Source organism: Miscanthus floridulus, unplaced genomic scaffold (assembly GCF_019320115.1).
Source record: "Miscanthus floridulus cultivar M001 unplaced genomic scaffold, ASM1932011v1 fs_344_1, whole genome shotgun sequence".
NCBI classification, from domain to species: Eukaryota; Viridiplantae; Streptophyta; class Magnoliopsida; order Poales; family Poaceae; genus Miscanthus; species Miscanthus floridulus.
The window spans coordinates 19,948-36,481 of NW_027096620.1; the positions used below are offsets into that span (position 1 = coordinate 19,948).

The window sequence follows — 16,534 nt, forward strand, 5'->3', positions numbered from 1 at the left end:
TCCCGTTCGGAAATCATCAGATTTCGCTGAAAATTTTATTAGAACCAAACCCTAAGAAACTAGATATGAATCTGCAAGAGGATAGGTCCTCTCTCCTTCTTATTCCCTGGCAGATGCACCGGAGAGGAAGAAGGAGAGAGGCTCTAGGGCGGCGATGGCGGCGGCAGCAACAGCGAGCTTCTCGGGGCGGCGATGCGTAGGCCTTGGAGGCCACTCCGCTAAGCGGTTAGTGGTTAGTTTAGCCATGTTTGGATTCTTCTTTTGAAGACGAAGCCATCTAAACCGCGGTGCAATGCCATTCAACATGAATTCTTCGATCGTGATGTGGGAGACATGTCAGCAACTGAATCAACCAATGGTTTCCTTTGGGCAAAATTTAGTCCTGTCACATCGAATCTGTGGATACCAATTAGAAGTATTAAATATAGGCTAATTACAAAACTAATTACACAGATTGAGGCTAATTTGCGAGACGAATCTATTAAGTCTAATATGTCCATGATTTGACAATATGGTGCTACAGTAAACATTTGTTAATTATGGATTAATTAGGCTTAATCGATTGGTCTCGTTAATTAGTCTACTCATGTGCAATTAGTTTTATAATTAACTCATGTTTAATGTTTCTGCATCCGAACGTTCGATATGATACAGCTAAACTTTAGCCCCCGGATCCTTGACAGGAAAGAGGAATGGCCAAGTACGTGGAGGAGCTTGAAACGCTCGCATTAGTGATTCCTGTTCTCCTTCATCTGGATATAGATAGAATAGGAGTTACCAAACACTCCTTGCATGAAAACAAGTAATTGTGCGGTACGGATCCATTTGATGATTTGAACCCTGATTCATCGAAAACAAGTAATTGTACGGTATTGATCTGTTTGAACCCTGACTTGTCGAAGAGTCATCGGAAGCGAGACCACATTTGATCGAGTGGTGGGAGACAGTAGACAGACGAATAGCAAGAGTTGGGAAGTTCAGCGGTTTTCAGCGCCACTGCTCTAACTTTTTTGTGCCCTCCATGGCACTGCCGTCAGTTTGGGCTCTAACGGTGTCAAAACTGCAAGTGTGAAAAGTCGAAAATACCTTTAAGTCTAAATATGTCATTAATTTTTTTTAGCATCTTAACGACTTCAAATGAAAAAAAAACTCAAAACTAGAAAGTTATAAATCTCGTCGAGATTTATAATTTTTATATAAAAATTATCTTCATTTAATTCCGCGAAAAAAAGATATGATTTTTCTAAGATATATTAATCATATCAAATCATATTTTTTGCGGAATTAAATAAAGATAATTTTTATATAAAAATTATAGATCTCGACGAGATCTACAACTTTCTAGTTTTGAGTTTTTTCATTTGAAGTCGTTAAGATACTCAAAAAAATTTAATGACATATTTATACTTAAGGGTATTTTTTGACTTTTCACGACTGTAGTTTGACATCGTTAGAGCCCAAACTAACGGCAGTGGCATGGAGGGCACAAAAAAGTTAGAGCAGTGGCGTTGAAGACCGCTGAACTTTTCTAGAGACTCATAGGGCATTGTGATTTTTTTTAATGACACAAAAAATTCCAAAAAAAAATGGAAGCTGTTCGCCTGTTCCACACTGGCGCTGGGGCTAAAGTTTCCATTTGATTCCGTGATCCTCCAATCCTGTGCGTCACACTCACACATCAATGTGGATATGTGGTGACCATCCTATGAAAAAAATGGCCTCGTTCGGTTTATCTCATATTCGGCTTTTTCGACTTCTTTTTTTACTCAGAATAATATTTTTCTTTTACAATAATTCAGCCAGAACAGTGTTTTTCAGTCAGTTTCAGCCAAAATTCTACCAGCCGAACGGGGTTGAAGGGTTTGTTTGATTTATCAAATCAAAGCACTTTAGATAATGTTTGGCTTGCTATGAACTAGCCGATTATCCAATGCAATCGTTGAGGACCGAAGCCATCTCAACAGATCCCGATGTAACTGAAATAACGGTTGCTCAGCTTTATTCAGTTTGTGAACTGCAACAGGAATGGCCAAATACATGCCAAGGGAACGGAGGGTCACTTTGGATGCAAAATGGACCTCAGACCTATTTATTTTGGATTTTAGTGTTTAATGACTAACACAACTAAATTAGACTAATGAATTTACAAGTAATTATTTTATAGTTCAATAGGGTGCAAGACGTAACTTAGACGAAGGCGATATGATGATCCCATGATCAACACTATAAACAAGACCCTAGAAGTACAAGAGAAGACCTAAGATATCAAGCATAGTCCAAGCACGAAGATAGGAACCAAGCCAGACGCAAGATCGTGAAGAAACGAGCTCGGCAGAAGTGACCGGACGCGGCCCTATAAGGACCGGACACGTCCGATCAGTTGCTCGGCAACAGCATGCGTCAACAGTTGTGATCGGATGTTGAGCAAAGCAATGACCGGACGCGGCAATGTTTTCGGCGTGATCGGACGCAGCGGCACTGAATGACCGAATGCACAAAGTACAGCGTCCGATCGAGTCCAGAGAGGTTCCAGAGCGGCGCCAGTGCGACCGGACGTGCCCGATCGAGTGAGACCGGACTCGGCCCAGAGTCCGATCAACGCGCGCGCTCTAACGGTCGGGACGACCGAACGCGTCCGGTCAAGACGACAGCAGCGTCCGGTCAGTAGCAGAAAGCTAGGTTTCGCCCTCAACGGCTACTTTCTCTATGGGGTTTATAAATAGACCCCCAACCGGTCATTTGAGAGTGGAGAAGTGAGGAAACATATCAAAGGTGTTGATACACCATTTTAGTGATATTCACTTATATAGTGCTTAGTGATTCATTAGGTAATTAGCGTAGGTGCTTTGCGAAGTGCTTAGATTGATTAGACCACCGCTTATGCGCTTGCTCTAGGTTTAAGTCTAGTGTTCAGTGAGGTTTGCACACATCTTACCACTCAGTGCTTGCGCGCACCATTGTTGTATATCGGAGGGGCTTGTAGTCTTGCGAAACCACACCAACCGCGTTTGTGGTGTGGCCGCCACCGTGTACCTAAGGGAACAAGACTCGCGGCTGTTCTGCCGGAAGCTTGATAGTGAAGACGACGGGAGCATCCGGAAGAGCCTTGCCGGAAGGCACGTCGGAGACCCACTTGCGCGTGGGGAAGACCCGAAGCTATCCACGGAGTTACCCAACCGGGAGCTTAGCCCTTGTGAGAAATTCCTTGCAAGAAGCTCCAACGAGGACTAAGCTTGGACGTTTTTTGATATCTCGGTAAAAATACCGGAATCATCGACGGGAGTTTGCATATCTCTACCATACTCTTTAGCTTTCGCATTTACATTGTAATCTTAGTGTGTGCTTTACTTTCTAGCTTAATGATAGACTAGTTGATAGGTTTGAAACCTAGGTTGTATAACTTCTTTTGCGGTAGAGGTAGAGATAACAACATAGTAGCAAAATCGTAGTTCCACATTTAACATTTAGATAGTTTATCTTTTGCATACGTTTTGCCAGGGAACGCCCACATTTCAGTGATTCGTTTCATCTTCATCCGAGATATTACACAGAAGATTGTGATATAGGCATTTGATCGCTGAGGATTCATACTGAACTGTATATATGACCCATGATCAGATTTCAAATCAACGATGACAGTTACGAAATAAAAATGTGGCTTGAAGATGGGGGGATTCTTATTGCTTGTTAATTCGGACCAATTTGGCCATCACTCGAGGCTTCCTGATTTGCAAACCTCAGGGTCAGCGGCGGGCAGGGCACAACATTGGGTTATACTCTATCTGGATGCATGCGCGTCACAGCAAACGGAACACAATCATTGATCAGAGGCAGGGATTGCAAGAAGAAAAATAAGAGGACGCACTAAAACAGAGGTATTCATGGAAGAACAAGAATTGCATAGATGTGCGCAAACAACTAACATTCAAGTCATACAAACTCAGACGTAAGACACACAGGCTGCAGTCGCCACACAAATTAAAGATGCAACTCATCTCATCTAAGGAAATAGAAACGGAACGAATGGCTGTCCGGCGTTCACGCCGCGGCCTCGGCCTCGGGCGCGGCAGGGGGCTGGGCCTCCTCGGACGGCGGGTCGGCCTTCGCGTCCGCGGAGCGGGACTTGACGAACTCGAGGAGGCGGCGGCTCACCTCCTTGGAGTAGAACTGCAGCGCCTCGATCCCCTCCTCCACGGTGGCGGCGGCGCCTCCCGTGGCGGCGGCGGCGTCGAAGGCCTCGGCCTCGATGGCGCGCGCCGCGGGGTCGGCATCGGCGGCCGGCACGGCGCCGTAGCGCTTGCAGAGGATGGTGTCCCCCGCGAGCGTGTCCACGAGGCGCCGCACCACCGCGTCGCGCGTGCGCTGCGTCGGCGGCCAGATGCTGAACGAGAAGGCCGGGGAGTGGTCGCCCCCGGCCGGGGATGGAGCGACGGCGGCCGGAGCCGGGGCGGGCTCGTCGGTGGCCATTTTTGGAAGCTTCCGGAAGAGCTGGATGGAAACCCTAGGGTCGGAGTCGGACGGAGGAGTAGGACGGGGGGCGAGGTGGGGGAGCTCGATCCGTTCGGTGGCTGCGGGGATTTTAAAGCGGTGGAGGGTGGTGCGTCGTTGTAATTGAGGATTTGTTCGGGTGTTGGTTGCGGTGGCTTCAAGAAAGGGAAGTGCGATGCGATGAGATGGCACTCGACAACGAAACGGCAAACAAAACCCATCATCGGTTGGTGGCACCTGTTATCCTGTACTAGCGTTCAGTCTGTTCGTTTGTTGATTTTAGCCAGCCTAAATCAGCAATTGTTCCATCCGGGTGGCGGGTCGTATATGCATGCTCATTTGCTTTGACCAATTGTTTCTCCTTTTTTTCCCATTTGAATTTGAATTCCAACGTCCGGATCAGATCATCACCCGCCAGGAAATCGGAATGGTAGGAAATGTGGATAAATGTCGGTGGATGCTACATTCAGTGTGGGATGGCAATGCACACTCTTGACTGTTCGATTCTCCTCGCTGTCATTTGAGTTCGAATTTGTAATGTTCCGTCCGGGAATGGTAGGAAATTTGGATAAATGCGAGGAAATGCGGCATTGAGAGGGGTGGGCAGTAAAGCACGGTGCTTTTGGATTCACGTCTGTGCCATCATTTTCTTTCCGTTCGTTAGAGCAAGTATAATAGCAGGCTGTAAGCCGACTAAATGCTGAAGTGGAGGAGAGAGGAAAGAAGAGAGAGAAGAAGCGGGCTGTAAGCTTACAGCCGGCTTGGGCACAAGAACCAAGAAAGTTTGTGAGAGAGACAAGTGGGCCATATATTAACTGTAAAGAGCCAACTACTATATAAGTGGGTTGAGAGAAGGCTACAAGGAACCTTACAGCCAGCAAACCGGCTGTATTATTAGCCTTGCTCTTAGTCGTTGGCGTAGCAGGAGCACCGGCAACAGCAGCGTTGGGCGGCTTGGGCCTCAATTGGTACACGCGTACTCCTCTCGATGCCCCGCGCCGTCGGGGTCCGATCACGGAATTCTCTGTACGGGCCGTGCAGCTCGCGAGCTGCATCAAAAAAAATTCGCTCATTTGCTCGCCTGCCGCGTCGGCGAATGGATCTCATCCGTCTGGACCCAACGGTCGAGACGGATCCCTTGATCGTGTCCTGATCGGGGACGTCCAGCCATTCAGTGGCTAGTGGGCCCCCGTCGCATAGTGCCTATAAAGAGAAGGGGGGCAAACGGCTCTGGGTACGAGGTTCACCGTCGCCACAGCCCAACGGTCCTAACCCTAATCCGATCCAGAGGGTGGCACTGCCAGCGGCGGGAAGCGCCACTGCCTTTACCACCACCGCCGGTCTCCACCGCTACTTCATCGCCTGTCGCTGCCCTAGCGCAGATCATCACCGACGAACTAGCCGAAGACATGGAGCTCCTCCAACCTCTCCGACGGTCAGATGTTCCTACATTTCCCTTTCTCTCTCTCTGTCTCCTACTCCCTCTGAATCTCTAAGTCACTAATTATCCCAAATAGTATCAGAGCCAGTTCCCTAGGCGTGTGATTTAGATCGGGGTAAAGAAAAGAAGAAAGAAAAGAAAGAGAAACGAACTTCGGTTCGGAGAAAATGTAACCCTAACCCTAAAGAAATTGGACCGTCCAGGGAAGTCTTACCAGGGCTTCCCCGCTGCTGTCACTACCGCCTCACGCGGGATGGAGCACCCGCCGCCGGCTTGCTGACGTGCGGGAAGAGAATCAAAAGAATAGAAAAGAAAAAGAACGGATTAAATCCTTTCGAATCTGAGCATACAGACTAGGGGTTTCACTAACCCTAACCCTAACTGGGTGAAGATGGAAACAGAGGGCTCGGATTCAAAAAAAATGATGAGATCCGAACCCTAACCCGCTACAGACTCGGGGGAGAAGAAGAAAAGGGTGAATCCCTAACCCGAAACCCTAACCCTAACTTGATCCCCATCCCAATCGGTCAAAACCGAGAAGAGCAAGCAAGATCCAAACAAGCAGAAACGAGGAAAGGGAAAAGCAAGGCCGGTGGCTTACCTCACCGCTACCATCTCCGTCGTCGTGCGGGAAAGACCGGACCGCGCCAGTGTTCGTTGCCAAGATACATCCGCGCAGGTACGGGTACAGGGCGCCGACACAGAGCCGCTTGACGGCGGCGCGCTCTCCCGACGGGGAGCGCGCTCGCCGGCAAGAGGGCCCACGGTGGCGCCGTCTTCGTTTTCTCCTCCGGTGCGGCTCGCTGTCGCTCGTGTGCGGCGCGCTACTGAGAGAGAGAGAGACGCGCGAGAGAGAAGGGGAGAAAGAAATGAGCCTAGGGTTCAGAGGGAGGCCGGCCGCGGCAGGGTTTTGATCAGGCGAAACGGCCGGACGGCCGTCGGATTTGATCCGACGGCGTGGAATGATCGGGCCACTCAGCGGCCTAGGCAGGATGCCACTTTCCCGGCCCAGGCCCAGGTTGCGGCCTAGGCGCGGGTGCGCGCTGCGCGAGCGGCTGCTGGGCCGAACAAGCGATCAGGCCTTCGGGCCAAGCAGGCCTCCAGGCCAAATGAACAAGGAGATGTTTTCAGTTTTTTTTTCAGAAGCTATTTTGAATGAATAAAGTTAAGTTTAAATGTTTTATCTCTACTCAAATTTGATCCAACGTGATAATTTGTTTAGAGAACAGATGAGTAAAGTAAAAATGCTTCTGAATTAGTATTATTTTTAAGAACTTTTCATGCTGCCGCTACAAAGTTAAAGAATATTATCTTCTCATTAAATTCAAACCAACAGGAGAATTTAATTTGAAGAGCAGTTATAGTTATTCAATAAATAATGAAAAGTTGATCCTCCGATTAAAATTGGAAGCAACGGGAAAATTTTAATTGGAGGAATAGTCGGTTGATAGTTTAAAGTTAAATTATGGTATTGTTATTTTCTGACCAACGTTGATGATAACAATATTATAATTCTATGAGTTTTATGTATAAAGTTTAAATCTCTGATGAATTTTGTATTAAAGTGACCAATTTTTCAGAGAAAAGATAAATATCAAGGAATGCTCTTAAACTAGAGAAATGTATTTTTATGTTTCCGCTGCAATGAAGTTGATTATCTTCTAATTAAATTCGAACCAATGGGAGAATTTAATTTTGAGGAGCAGTTCTATGTTTTCAAGATTATTGAATTTCTATACGTTAATTCTATTTCTGCCCAACGGTGATGTGGAATTAATGTAGAAGAATGACGTTTTATTCTATTTCTGCCCAACGGTGATATAGAATAGAACATAAAGATTTTAAAGTTTAATGAGCATTATTGTTGAATATGTTTTCAGACAAAAGACCTCCATGCTTTCATTCTTGAAGGCAGTAAGAGAAATGAGCTGGGTACTTATGACTCAGATGATGAAATGCCTAAGGACAAGTTATGTATGAAAGAATGTCATTGCTTAAGGAACTGTGTTCTCTTTAAAGAATGGCTTCAAAAGAAAAGAATTCTAGGATATTGATCCAAGAAAAGAGATAGATCAATGAGAGTCTTCATTGAGAAATGTCTTTTATGTACTCTCTGAAGAAGAATTTATTTTCAGTTTCACTTATGAGAGTTGTAAAAGTCATATAAATATTTAATTTGACTAACATTGGATTACACATGTGTGTTAAAGAATATTCGGATTTATTTCTAAATTTGATGATTGAACATGAGCCAATCCTAGCAATTATGTCTGTTCAAGGGAATTATCTCGCATGATGGGAAAAAAGTTTGTGATAGTACCTGCATGGCGGGAAAAGTTTGAGAAAATACCCGCATGGCGGGGTAAAGTTGGTATAGTACATATGTTAACCAATCCTGCATGGCGGGAGAGTTTGGCATAGTACTTATCCCGCATGGCGGGAGGAGGATGTGATGACTCATGTGCTCTAAAGAAATATCCCGCACATGGAGAGAAGTTTGTGATAGCTCTTATGCTATCCTAGTATTGACCGTACACTCTGATTGTATCATGGTCATTAAGTACTCAACGAGTTTAAGAATAAAAGAAAGTTACATGTGAACCAAAAGATAAGAATGATATGCAAGTGTGACTTGCAGATAATAGACTATATTGAGTTTTGAAGTGTAATGAGGAAAATGTACTCCCATACGAATTTTGTTTGCATGATGTAATCATGTGGATAAAGTAAGTAATCAAAGTTTCCTCATTCACAAGAGTTCTGAATGTTTTGAAAATTGTGGTAGAAAAGTTCATACCACATTTCGAGGGGGAGAAATATAAGATTAATTAAGAAAGATACTTTCTCATACTTCAGATAATGCAATGCATACTATGCATTGAAGGTAAAAGTGATCTATAAAAGATGAATATGATCGTTGAGGGAGTAAGACGGTCATAATAATGATACCCCTAAAGTAAAGAAATAGCTAAATTCCTGGACCTTTTACAGTTCTGATAGAAAGATAGCATAGTCGGCTAGTATTCATACTGGACGAGTCTCAAAGTTATTAAGGCGGTGCTTAAAGCACCATTCAAGTTTTGAAAGATTAAACCCAAAATAAGAAATTTAAAGATACACCATCTTTAAAGAAGGTGGAGTAATCTGGGGGAGCATGGTATGTAGATACCTAAAGCTTGAATAGAAGTGGGATTACATATCCACTACAATGTTTTAGAGCAACAAATTGCTTAATACATGTTGATGTTGTATGACATACTTAAAGAAGATGAATAAGTAAACAAGGATCTTGTGATACAAGAGGCTATAGAACAATTGCCTTTTTGGCAATGAAGAGTAATAATAGCCCCATATGAAAGAAGTGCCATGAGGCTCCAGAAAGTCTCAAAGAATAAGAAAATCAGATATTTCTGGTGACTAAGAAGTAAAAGTTAAGAAAGAAATTCAAATAGAGAGTGATTCCACCTCATTTGAAGAAGCCATGAGAGGCGTTCACTCGTCTAAATGGCAAGAAGCAAAGGAAGATGAAATGAAATCGATAAATACCAACGATGTTTGGGACTTAGAAGAAATTCTCAATGGAGCCAAAATAGTAGGATGTAATGGGTCTGCAAGACAAATGTGACCCCAAAAGGGAATATGGAAAGCTATAAAGCGCCACTTGTGGCGAAATGATTTACTAAAAGAGAAGGAATAGATTATAATGAGCATGTAAGAATTCTTTTAGAATCATAATGGTGTTAGTGGCACATTACGATTTACAGTTACATCAGAAAAATGTAAAGACACATTCCTCAATAGAGATTTGTATGAAAAAGTTTACATGGCATAACTCAAAATGTTTTGTCAGAAAAGAACGTAAGGGATGTTGCCTAAAAATCTATTTATGGATTAAAGCAAGCTTTAAGACAGTGGTTCTTGAAGTTTGACAGTACAATAAAAAAGTTTAGGTTTTAAAGAGAATGTAGAGGACAATTGTATTTATGTAAAGTTTAAACATGGGAAATTTATTTTCCTAATCCTACATGTGGGTAGCACCTTACTCGCTAGTAGTGGTGTTAATCTACTGTTGGAGAAGAAGCAGTTCTTGTCCTCAAGTTTCAATGAGAATGGTCTTGGTAAAGCATCATTCGTTTTAGGAATTGGAACTTACCGAGATAAAAGAAAAAGGGGTATTAGAACTATCTCAAGTGTATACTTAGAGAAGATTCTAAAGAAATAAAGTATATATATGTGAATAAACCTGCGCCTGTTCCTATAGTCAAGGGTAATAGTTTTCGGAACTTTCAGTGTTCCAAGAATAAATGTGAGATCGATCAAATGGACGTCATATATGCTTCAGCTGTTGGAAGCTTACTGAATGCTTATAAGCAAGAACTTACCCTGACACAGTTTATATATCCGGGATGTTTTTGGCAGAAGTCCAGTCTAGATATAGATCACTGGAATGGGGTTGAGAATGTTTTGCAATTGTGCAAAGATTTATAGGCCTCATGGTGAGTAAGAAAGAATAAGTACTCTCAAATAGTTGTGGGTACAAAAGTTAAATTTTGACGAGATGTTTAGTGAAACCCACATAGTAGCTAACACTCGCAGTTGGAATTTTATTGTGAAAAAGCTCCAAAGAAATAGTTATGGTGTCATCAAAGATGCATACCCATGGTATAGCTTGTTATGAGGCTTAAGGACAGGCAAAATGGTTAAAAGAACTTATACCCGGAATTGATAATGGTATACAACAGCAATAACCATTTAAGTAGTTCGCTCCTATAACAACGGGTCAAGTGTGCTGCCAAACACATTGACGTTAAAGTTGTACGTTGTGAAGGAGAAAGTCCGGAATCATATTAAAAGTATTGAACATATAAGTAACAAGTAAGTGCTTGCGGATCCGCGTACAAAAGGCTTACCACCCAGTGTGTTTGGAGAACACACAGTCGACATGAGTTTGTGGTATAGCCTATGATTTCTGGACAACAAAGGGCCCAAAGTTAAAGAATCTGTTTCAGAACAGAGATGTGTATTGTAGCTGTTAAGTCTATCGGAGATTGACCGTGACGATGAAGCATGCTCTATGCACTAATCTATGATGGAACAAATAAAAGTGAAAGGGATTAAAGTCAAAGTTTAAAGTTAAAGTATGAGTTAAGATCAAGGGGGAGAATGTTAGAATTGATCTTATCCGTCTTGACCCAACGGTCGAGACGGACCCCTTGACCGCGTCCTGATCGGGGACGTCCAGCCATCTAGTGGCTAGTGGACCCCCGTCGCACAGTGCCTATAAAGAGGAGGTGGGGCAAACGGCTCTGGGTATGAGGTTCACCGCCGCCACAGCCCCACGGTCCTAACCCTAATCCGATCCAGAGGGTGGCACTGCCAGCGGCGGGAAGCGCCACTATCTTTACCACCACCGTCGGTCTCCACCGCTACTTCATCGCCCGTCGCTGCCCTAGCGCAGATCATCACCGGCGAACTAGCCAAAGACAGGGAGCTCCTTCAATCTCTCCGACGGTCAGATGTTCCTACATTTTCCTTTCTCTCTCTGTCTCCTACTCCCTCTAAATCTCTAAGTCACTAATTATCCCAAATAGAAAAGAACTCAGCCACTGAATCTACACCTAAACGATCTAAAGAATATAACAGGCCTTGCTGACCCACCCATGCTGCCATGCTAGCCTGCCAGTGACCCAGCGCCACGCCACGCACAGGCTGCAGCTGACGGCCGCGTTGAAGTTTTGTCCTGTGGTGGTGTCTGTCGGTGGCGCTTGGCTCCGCGCTGAAGTACCTCTGCTGCTCCGGCATGTCCGCATGAGCTTGAGCAATACAGCATACTATGCGTGTCTCCGTTCTTGCTTGGGTTTGGTGCTAACAAGTTTGTCACATTTTGTCCGGCAACAAGCTGAAGGTTCTGCTGGTTGCTTAGGCAGTGAGCACATCGCACGGGCAGCCGTGCTGGCCAATTTTGTTTCTCTGGGTGACGCTACGGTCTAGTCCACCTGACCTCTTGCTGTAAAACAATTTGGGCTTGTTCGGCTGGTATTAAAGCTGGCTGATAAACCGGTTGAAGCTGTTTTATTGTGAGAGAAAAATACTATAGATTCTAGCTAATAAGCCGGCCAATAAGTTCAAGCGAATAAGCCCTTTGTCCATGGGATCCGAGACAGACAAATATATAGGAGCAGTGCAAACTAAAAAAAAGACGTAAACATACAAACTCCTTTAAAAACGTATAGTTCTATTATTTGAAAAAAAAACAAAGAACATCAACAGTGCATCCTTATACTTCCGGATTCTTCCTGAGAAGAATCTCGACCGTATGGATATCAGGATACTGTATGAAGTGGTGAGTAAGATTAGAGCACATGAGTTGTCTCTTTATGGAGAGATTGGAGACTCCTCCATTAACACGAATCTTGTCTTAAGGTTGTGTTTAGTTCGTGAAATTTGGGAATTTGTCTACTGTAGCACTTTCGTTTTTATTTGGCAATTAGTGTTCAATCATGGACTAATTAGGCTCAAAACGTTCGTCTCGCGATTTTCAACCAAACTGTGCAATTAGTTTTTTTTCGTCTACATTTAATGCTCCATGCACGTATGACAAAATTCGATGTGATGGCTACTGTAGCACTTTTTGGAAAACTTTTTGGGAACTAAACAATCTCTAAAACTTGGTGCTAGTAAGAATACCAGGAAGGAGAAGATCGACCCGGGATGACTCAAGTGAAGAAGAGTAGGTGTATGCTCCCCCAAACTTGGCAAGGATGATCATAACTACAACCCAAAAAGAACAAAATCAAGCCAAGAAAGTTTATGTGAGAGGACAATGCTACAATTATGATGAAGATCCTCAATGATAGGGGCTTAAGGGGCTCACATACCGACAGTAGGGGGCTCAACCCATGGGTGCCAGCGAAGATCATGGTTGTGTGGAGGCCGATGAGGTGGTTAGTGCCCCGCCACCATGGAGCTAGATCTTTCCATGGAGCTTGAACACGATGCTAGCATGTGCCACATGGCCTTGGGAGAGAACTAAAGTTGTGGCCTAGATCAACCACTATATAACCACTATATTGATAAACTCAAATGTCTTACAAAAGAAAAAAGAATACGATAGCTATGCTAGACTCCTAAAGACTACTTTCGGAGCTCAAGCTTAGTTCGACTCAACTATAACTCCCAACTAAACTAGCATGAACTAAAGAGAGCTAATGAAAAAGTAATTCCTTCTTCTTTTTCCTGTGTTGTGTGTGGAGAGTGGCGCTAAGGCCCTCCATAGTGTTTGGCTTAGAGTGGTGCTCCAACAGACAGAGAGTGTTTGAGCACCACTTTGTACACTGCAATTACTAGTGCCCAAGCTAGAGAATTTGAGAGCGATGAATGTACAAGCTTCGATGCCCGTTGACTAAACACATGAAAAAATATGCATGGTCTTCATTCCCACACTCTCAGGCCATCATTGCTATTGGTTTCGTTCGCTGATCTGAAACTTGGCTGAAAAATAATGTTCTGCCTGAATTGTTATGAGAGAAAAACATTGTTCCGGCTGAAAAAACAAGCCGAACAAACCGAATATGGGGTAAGCCGAACAGGGCCATTAGTGTTTATCTATTTCACTTGTATCGTGGAATCTAGCCAGCAATATCTACCACTGCAGTTCAAAATGAGTGATGCAATTCTCTTAGGTGGATCACTTTTCGTTCTAGGCACCGCTAGCACACTGCTTAGGGCCTGTTTGACAGAGCCCCTCTCCGGCTTTGGCTCCTCTAGAGTAGCCTTGCCAAACGTTTTTCTAGAAGAACCGTTTTTTCAATAAAAAATAGAGGAGCCGAAGACATTCTGAAGAAATCACAAATTATGGCTCCTCCAAAACAACTCAGGCTCCTGTGAAGGAGCCCCTCGGGAGGAGCCGCGCCAGACACCCCTTACAGATGAATGATTTTATTGAATTATTGAATTCAGAAGAAAAATATGTATATGCTTCCGCTTGAGACGTACTTTTAGCTTAAGACAAGAAAAAATAGTATTGGTCCCACTGCTGCAATTTTATTTATCTCTACTACTAAAAGGAACCGAATGTTATCGTCTCGGCAAAACTAATCGGCCTCCTGCCCCTAATCGTGTCGCTCGAAAAAAACGGAACGCCCACGCGGCCTCCGAATATAAAAAAGGAAAAAAATCTACTTAACCCTACCTTTCATACATGGTCTACTTCATCCCCCAACTATGAAACCGTCTGTTTTACCCTCTGAATTTTTCAAAACCGTCTATTTTACCCCTCGGGCGGGTTTTGGCAGCAGTTTTGCTACGGTAACAGTAGGTTGATACAGTAACGGTGGGTTTGCTACAGTGATGGTGGGTTTGAATTTTTTGTTTTCGGTGGATCTTTGAAAAATCACAGTAAATCATAGAAAAATCATAAAATAAAAAATCTAATTTTGTTGGACTCCACATGAGTAGATCTACATAGTGAATATATAATATGGTATGCTTTAGTACAAATATTTTACTGTAGCCTTAGATTAATTAGAAAATCTAATTTTGTCTGTAATTAATTGGAATAATTCATGGCTACAGCTTCTATGGTCCAATTGTGGTGAAATTTTTATGGTACGCTAATTATTGTATGCTGGAACTATAGTAAAAATTTCGTACTCATTGGACTATGTATAACTTAGTTATAGATAAATTCTAATTAATTACAGACAAAATTGGATTTTCCAATTAATCTAAAGCTATAAAAAAAATTGTACTAAAACATACCGTATTATATATTCACTGTGTAGATCTACTCATGTGGAGTCCAAAAAAATTATATTTTTCATTTTATGATTTTTCTATGATTTACTATGATTTTTCAAAAATTCACCGAAAATAAATAAAAAAAAATCAAAAAGCAAACCCACGTTGCTGTAGCAGACCGCTGTTGCTGTAGCAAAACCGCCGCTGAAAACCGCCCAGGGTAAAATAGACGGTTTTAGAAAGTTCAGGGGCTAAAACAGATGATTTTATAGTTGGGGTGAAGTAGACCCAGTATAAAAGGTGTGGGTTTAAGTAGATTTTTTCCTTAAAAAAAAAAGAAAAAAAACGGACCGCTCTCTCTATCGCCTCCGATGCGGCTCATCTCCCACGCCTCCCACATCGCCGCCAACGCCCGCCTCTATGCCATCCCGCACGGCGCACCCACTCCCACGACGCCGCTAGCCCCTGCACGCCGTCGCCAGGGCCGCGCTGCTGTCGTCGCTGGACGCCACCCGCGAGGTCGCCTCCGTCGTCAGCGCCAGCACCGACGTTGGGTCGGCATGCTTCTATCCACCAGCGTGCTCATTGTCCGTGGAGAAGGAGGTGGGAGATGGTAGCAGCAGCGGCACTGCACGGGAACGGGTGAAGCGGCGAGGGTTGCGGCGGGTTGGAGGCCGCGGATCCAGATGATGTGGCCGTGTCCGTGAGGAGGATCCTCGCGGCGCTGTGCCGGGCGCATCCACCGCCGCAGAAGTCCAGGAAAGTGCCGCGACGGTTGGAGGTGTGCCTTTTTCTCTACTAGAAATTCGTATGCGTAGCCGCACCATCGTTGCCACCAGAAGAGTAGAGGACGACGCCTGCTTCTCCCCAAACGGCGACGACCCCCGCCGCCGTCTCCCGCGCCAACGCCGCTGGTCAATAGCGTTCTGCGTCCCGGTTCGTGCCTGTTCATTCCCCCTGATCTGGATCTCTCTTGATTCGTATTTGTGTTGTGTGGTTGTAGTCAAATCTGTATTATGCCTTGTGCTCCTAATCTGCTTACACTTTCTAGATGATTTAGCTTTCAAACAAAAAATACAGAGAAATGATGTACCACTGCATTTTGGTGGTTTTCACAAAAAAAACATTTTATAATTTTTAATCCAATTACTTAAATCACAATGTGGTACCACAGAGCTTACTGCCTACTAAGAGAACTTTGAATTTATCCTTCAGTATCAACAGTATATCATGTCGAAGTGCAGCTCATTGATGTCAGATTTTTCATCATGTTTTGCTTTAATTTTAATTCATAGTCTCTATGGAACTCCTGAATTCTAGCTACTTCCATTTTCTTTGTGCATAATTTTGAAGGAGGTGAAGAAGGAACTAAGCCGGGAGAGCGAGAGATTCCAGCAACCATTGAATGGAGTAGGTACCCAAGTTTCCTTCTGCATTTGTGATCTACCGTAGAGGGGAATAAGCTCTAAACTTAATTAAACTGAACACAGGAGGTAAAATTAATTTGGGATATGGATTGCTCTAAACTGAAATATTTTTTCATGATATGTTCATGATCAGTGGTTTAGAAAGCCAAGCTAGCCATACTATTGTAAGGTGCCCTGTTGCAAGATCTCTGCTGCAGGTAATGAAGAAAAATTCAGGTTTCCGGGTGAGAACAACGGAGGACTGATGAACCAGAGTTGCAATTACAGAAAAATAGGTGCTCAAACATGATGCACCTGTACTTCTGTAGATCCCATGCTAACCATTACTACTGGTGCTTTAGCTAAATGCCACGGCTATTTTTTTTATTTTGATATGTTCCACACGACTATTTTTGTAATTCTACATACTGAATAGAATCTTCCCACTAGCATTCCATCT

The 16,534-nt window shown here is 43.8% G+C and overlaps 1 protein-coding gene and 1 long non-coding RNA gene across 2 annotated transcripts; one reads left to right on the forward strand and one right to left on the reverse strand.

Moving 5' to 3' along the window:
- Nucleotides 1-3,809: 3,809 nt before the first annotated feature.
- On the reverse strand, nucleotides 3,810-4,613 carry LOC136531427 (MFP1 attachment factor 1-like). The gene has a single exon (XM_066524085.1). The coding sequence runs from the start codon at nucleotides 4,465-4,467 to the stop codon at nucleotides 4,039-4,041; it is 429 nt and encodes a 142-aa protein (XP_066380182.1). The 5' UTR covers nucleotides 4,468-4,613; the 3' UTR covers nucleotides 3,810-4,038.
- A 10,401-nt stretch (nucleotides 4,614-15,014) lies between these two features.
- On the forward strand, nucleotides 15,015-16,529 carry LOC136531426 (uncharacterized). Its single transcript, XR_010778026.1, has 2 exons — nucleotides 15,015-15,604; nucleotides 16,022-16,529. It is a non-coding gene; the product is annotated as an uncharacterized lncRNA (long non-coding RNA).
- Nucleotides 16,530-16,534: the final 5 nt, after the last annotated feature.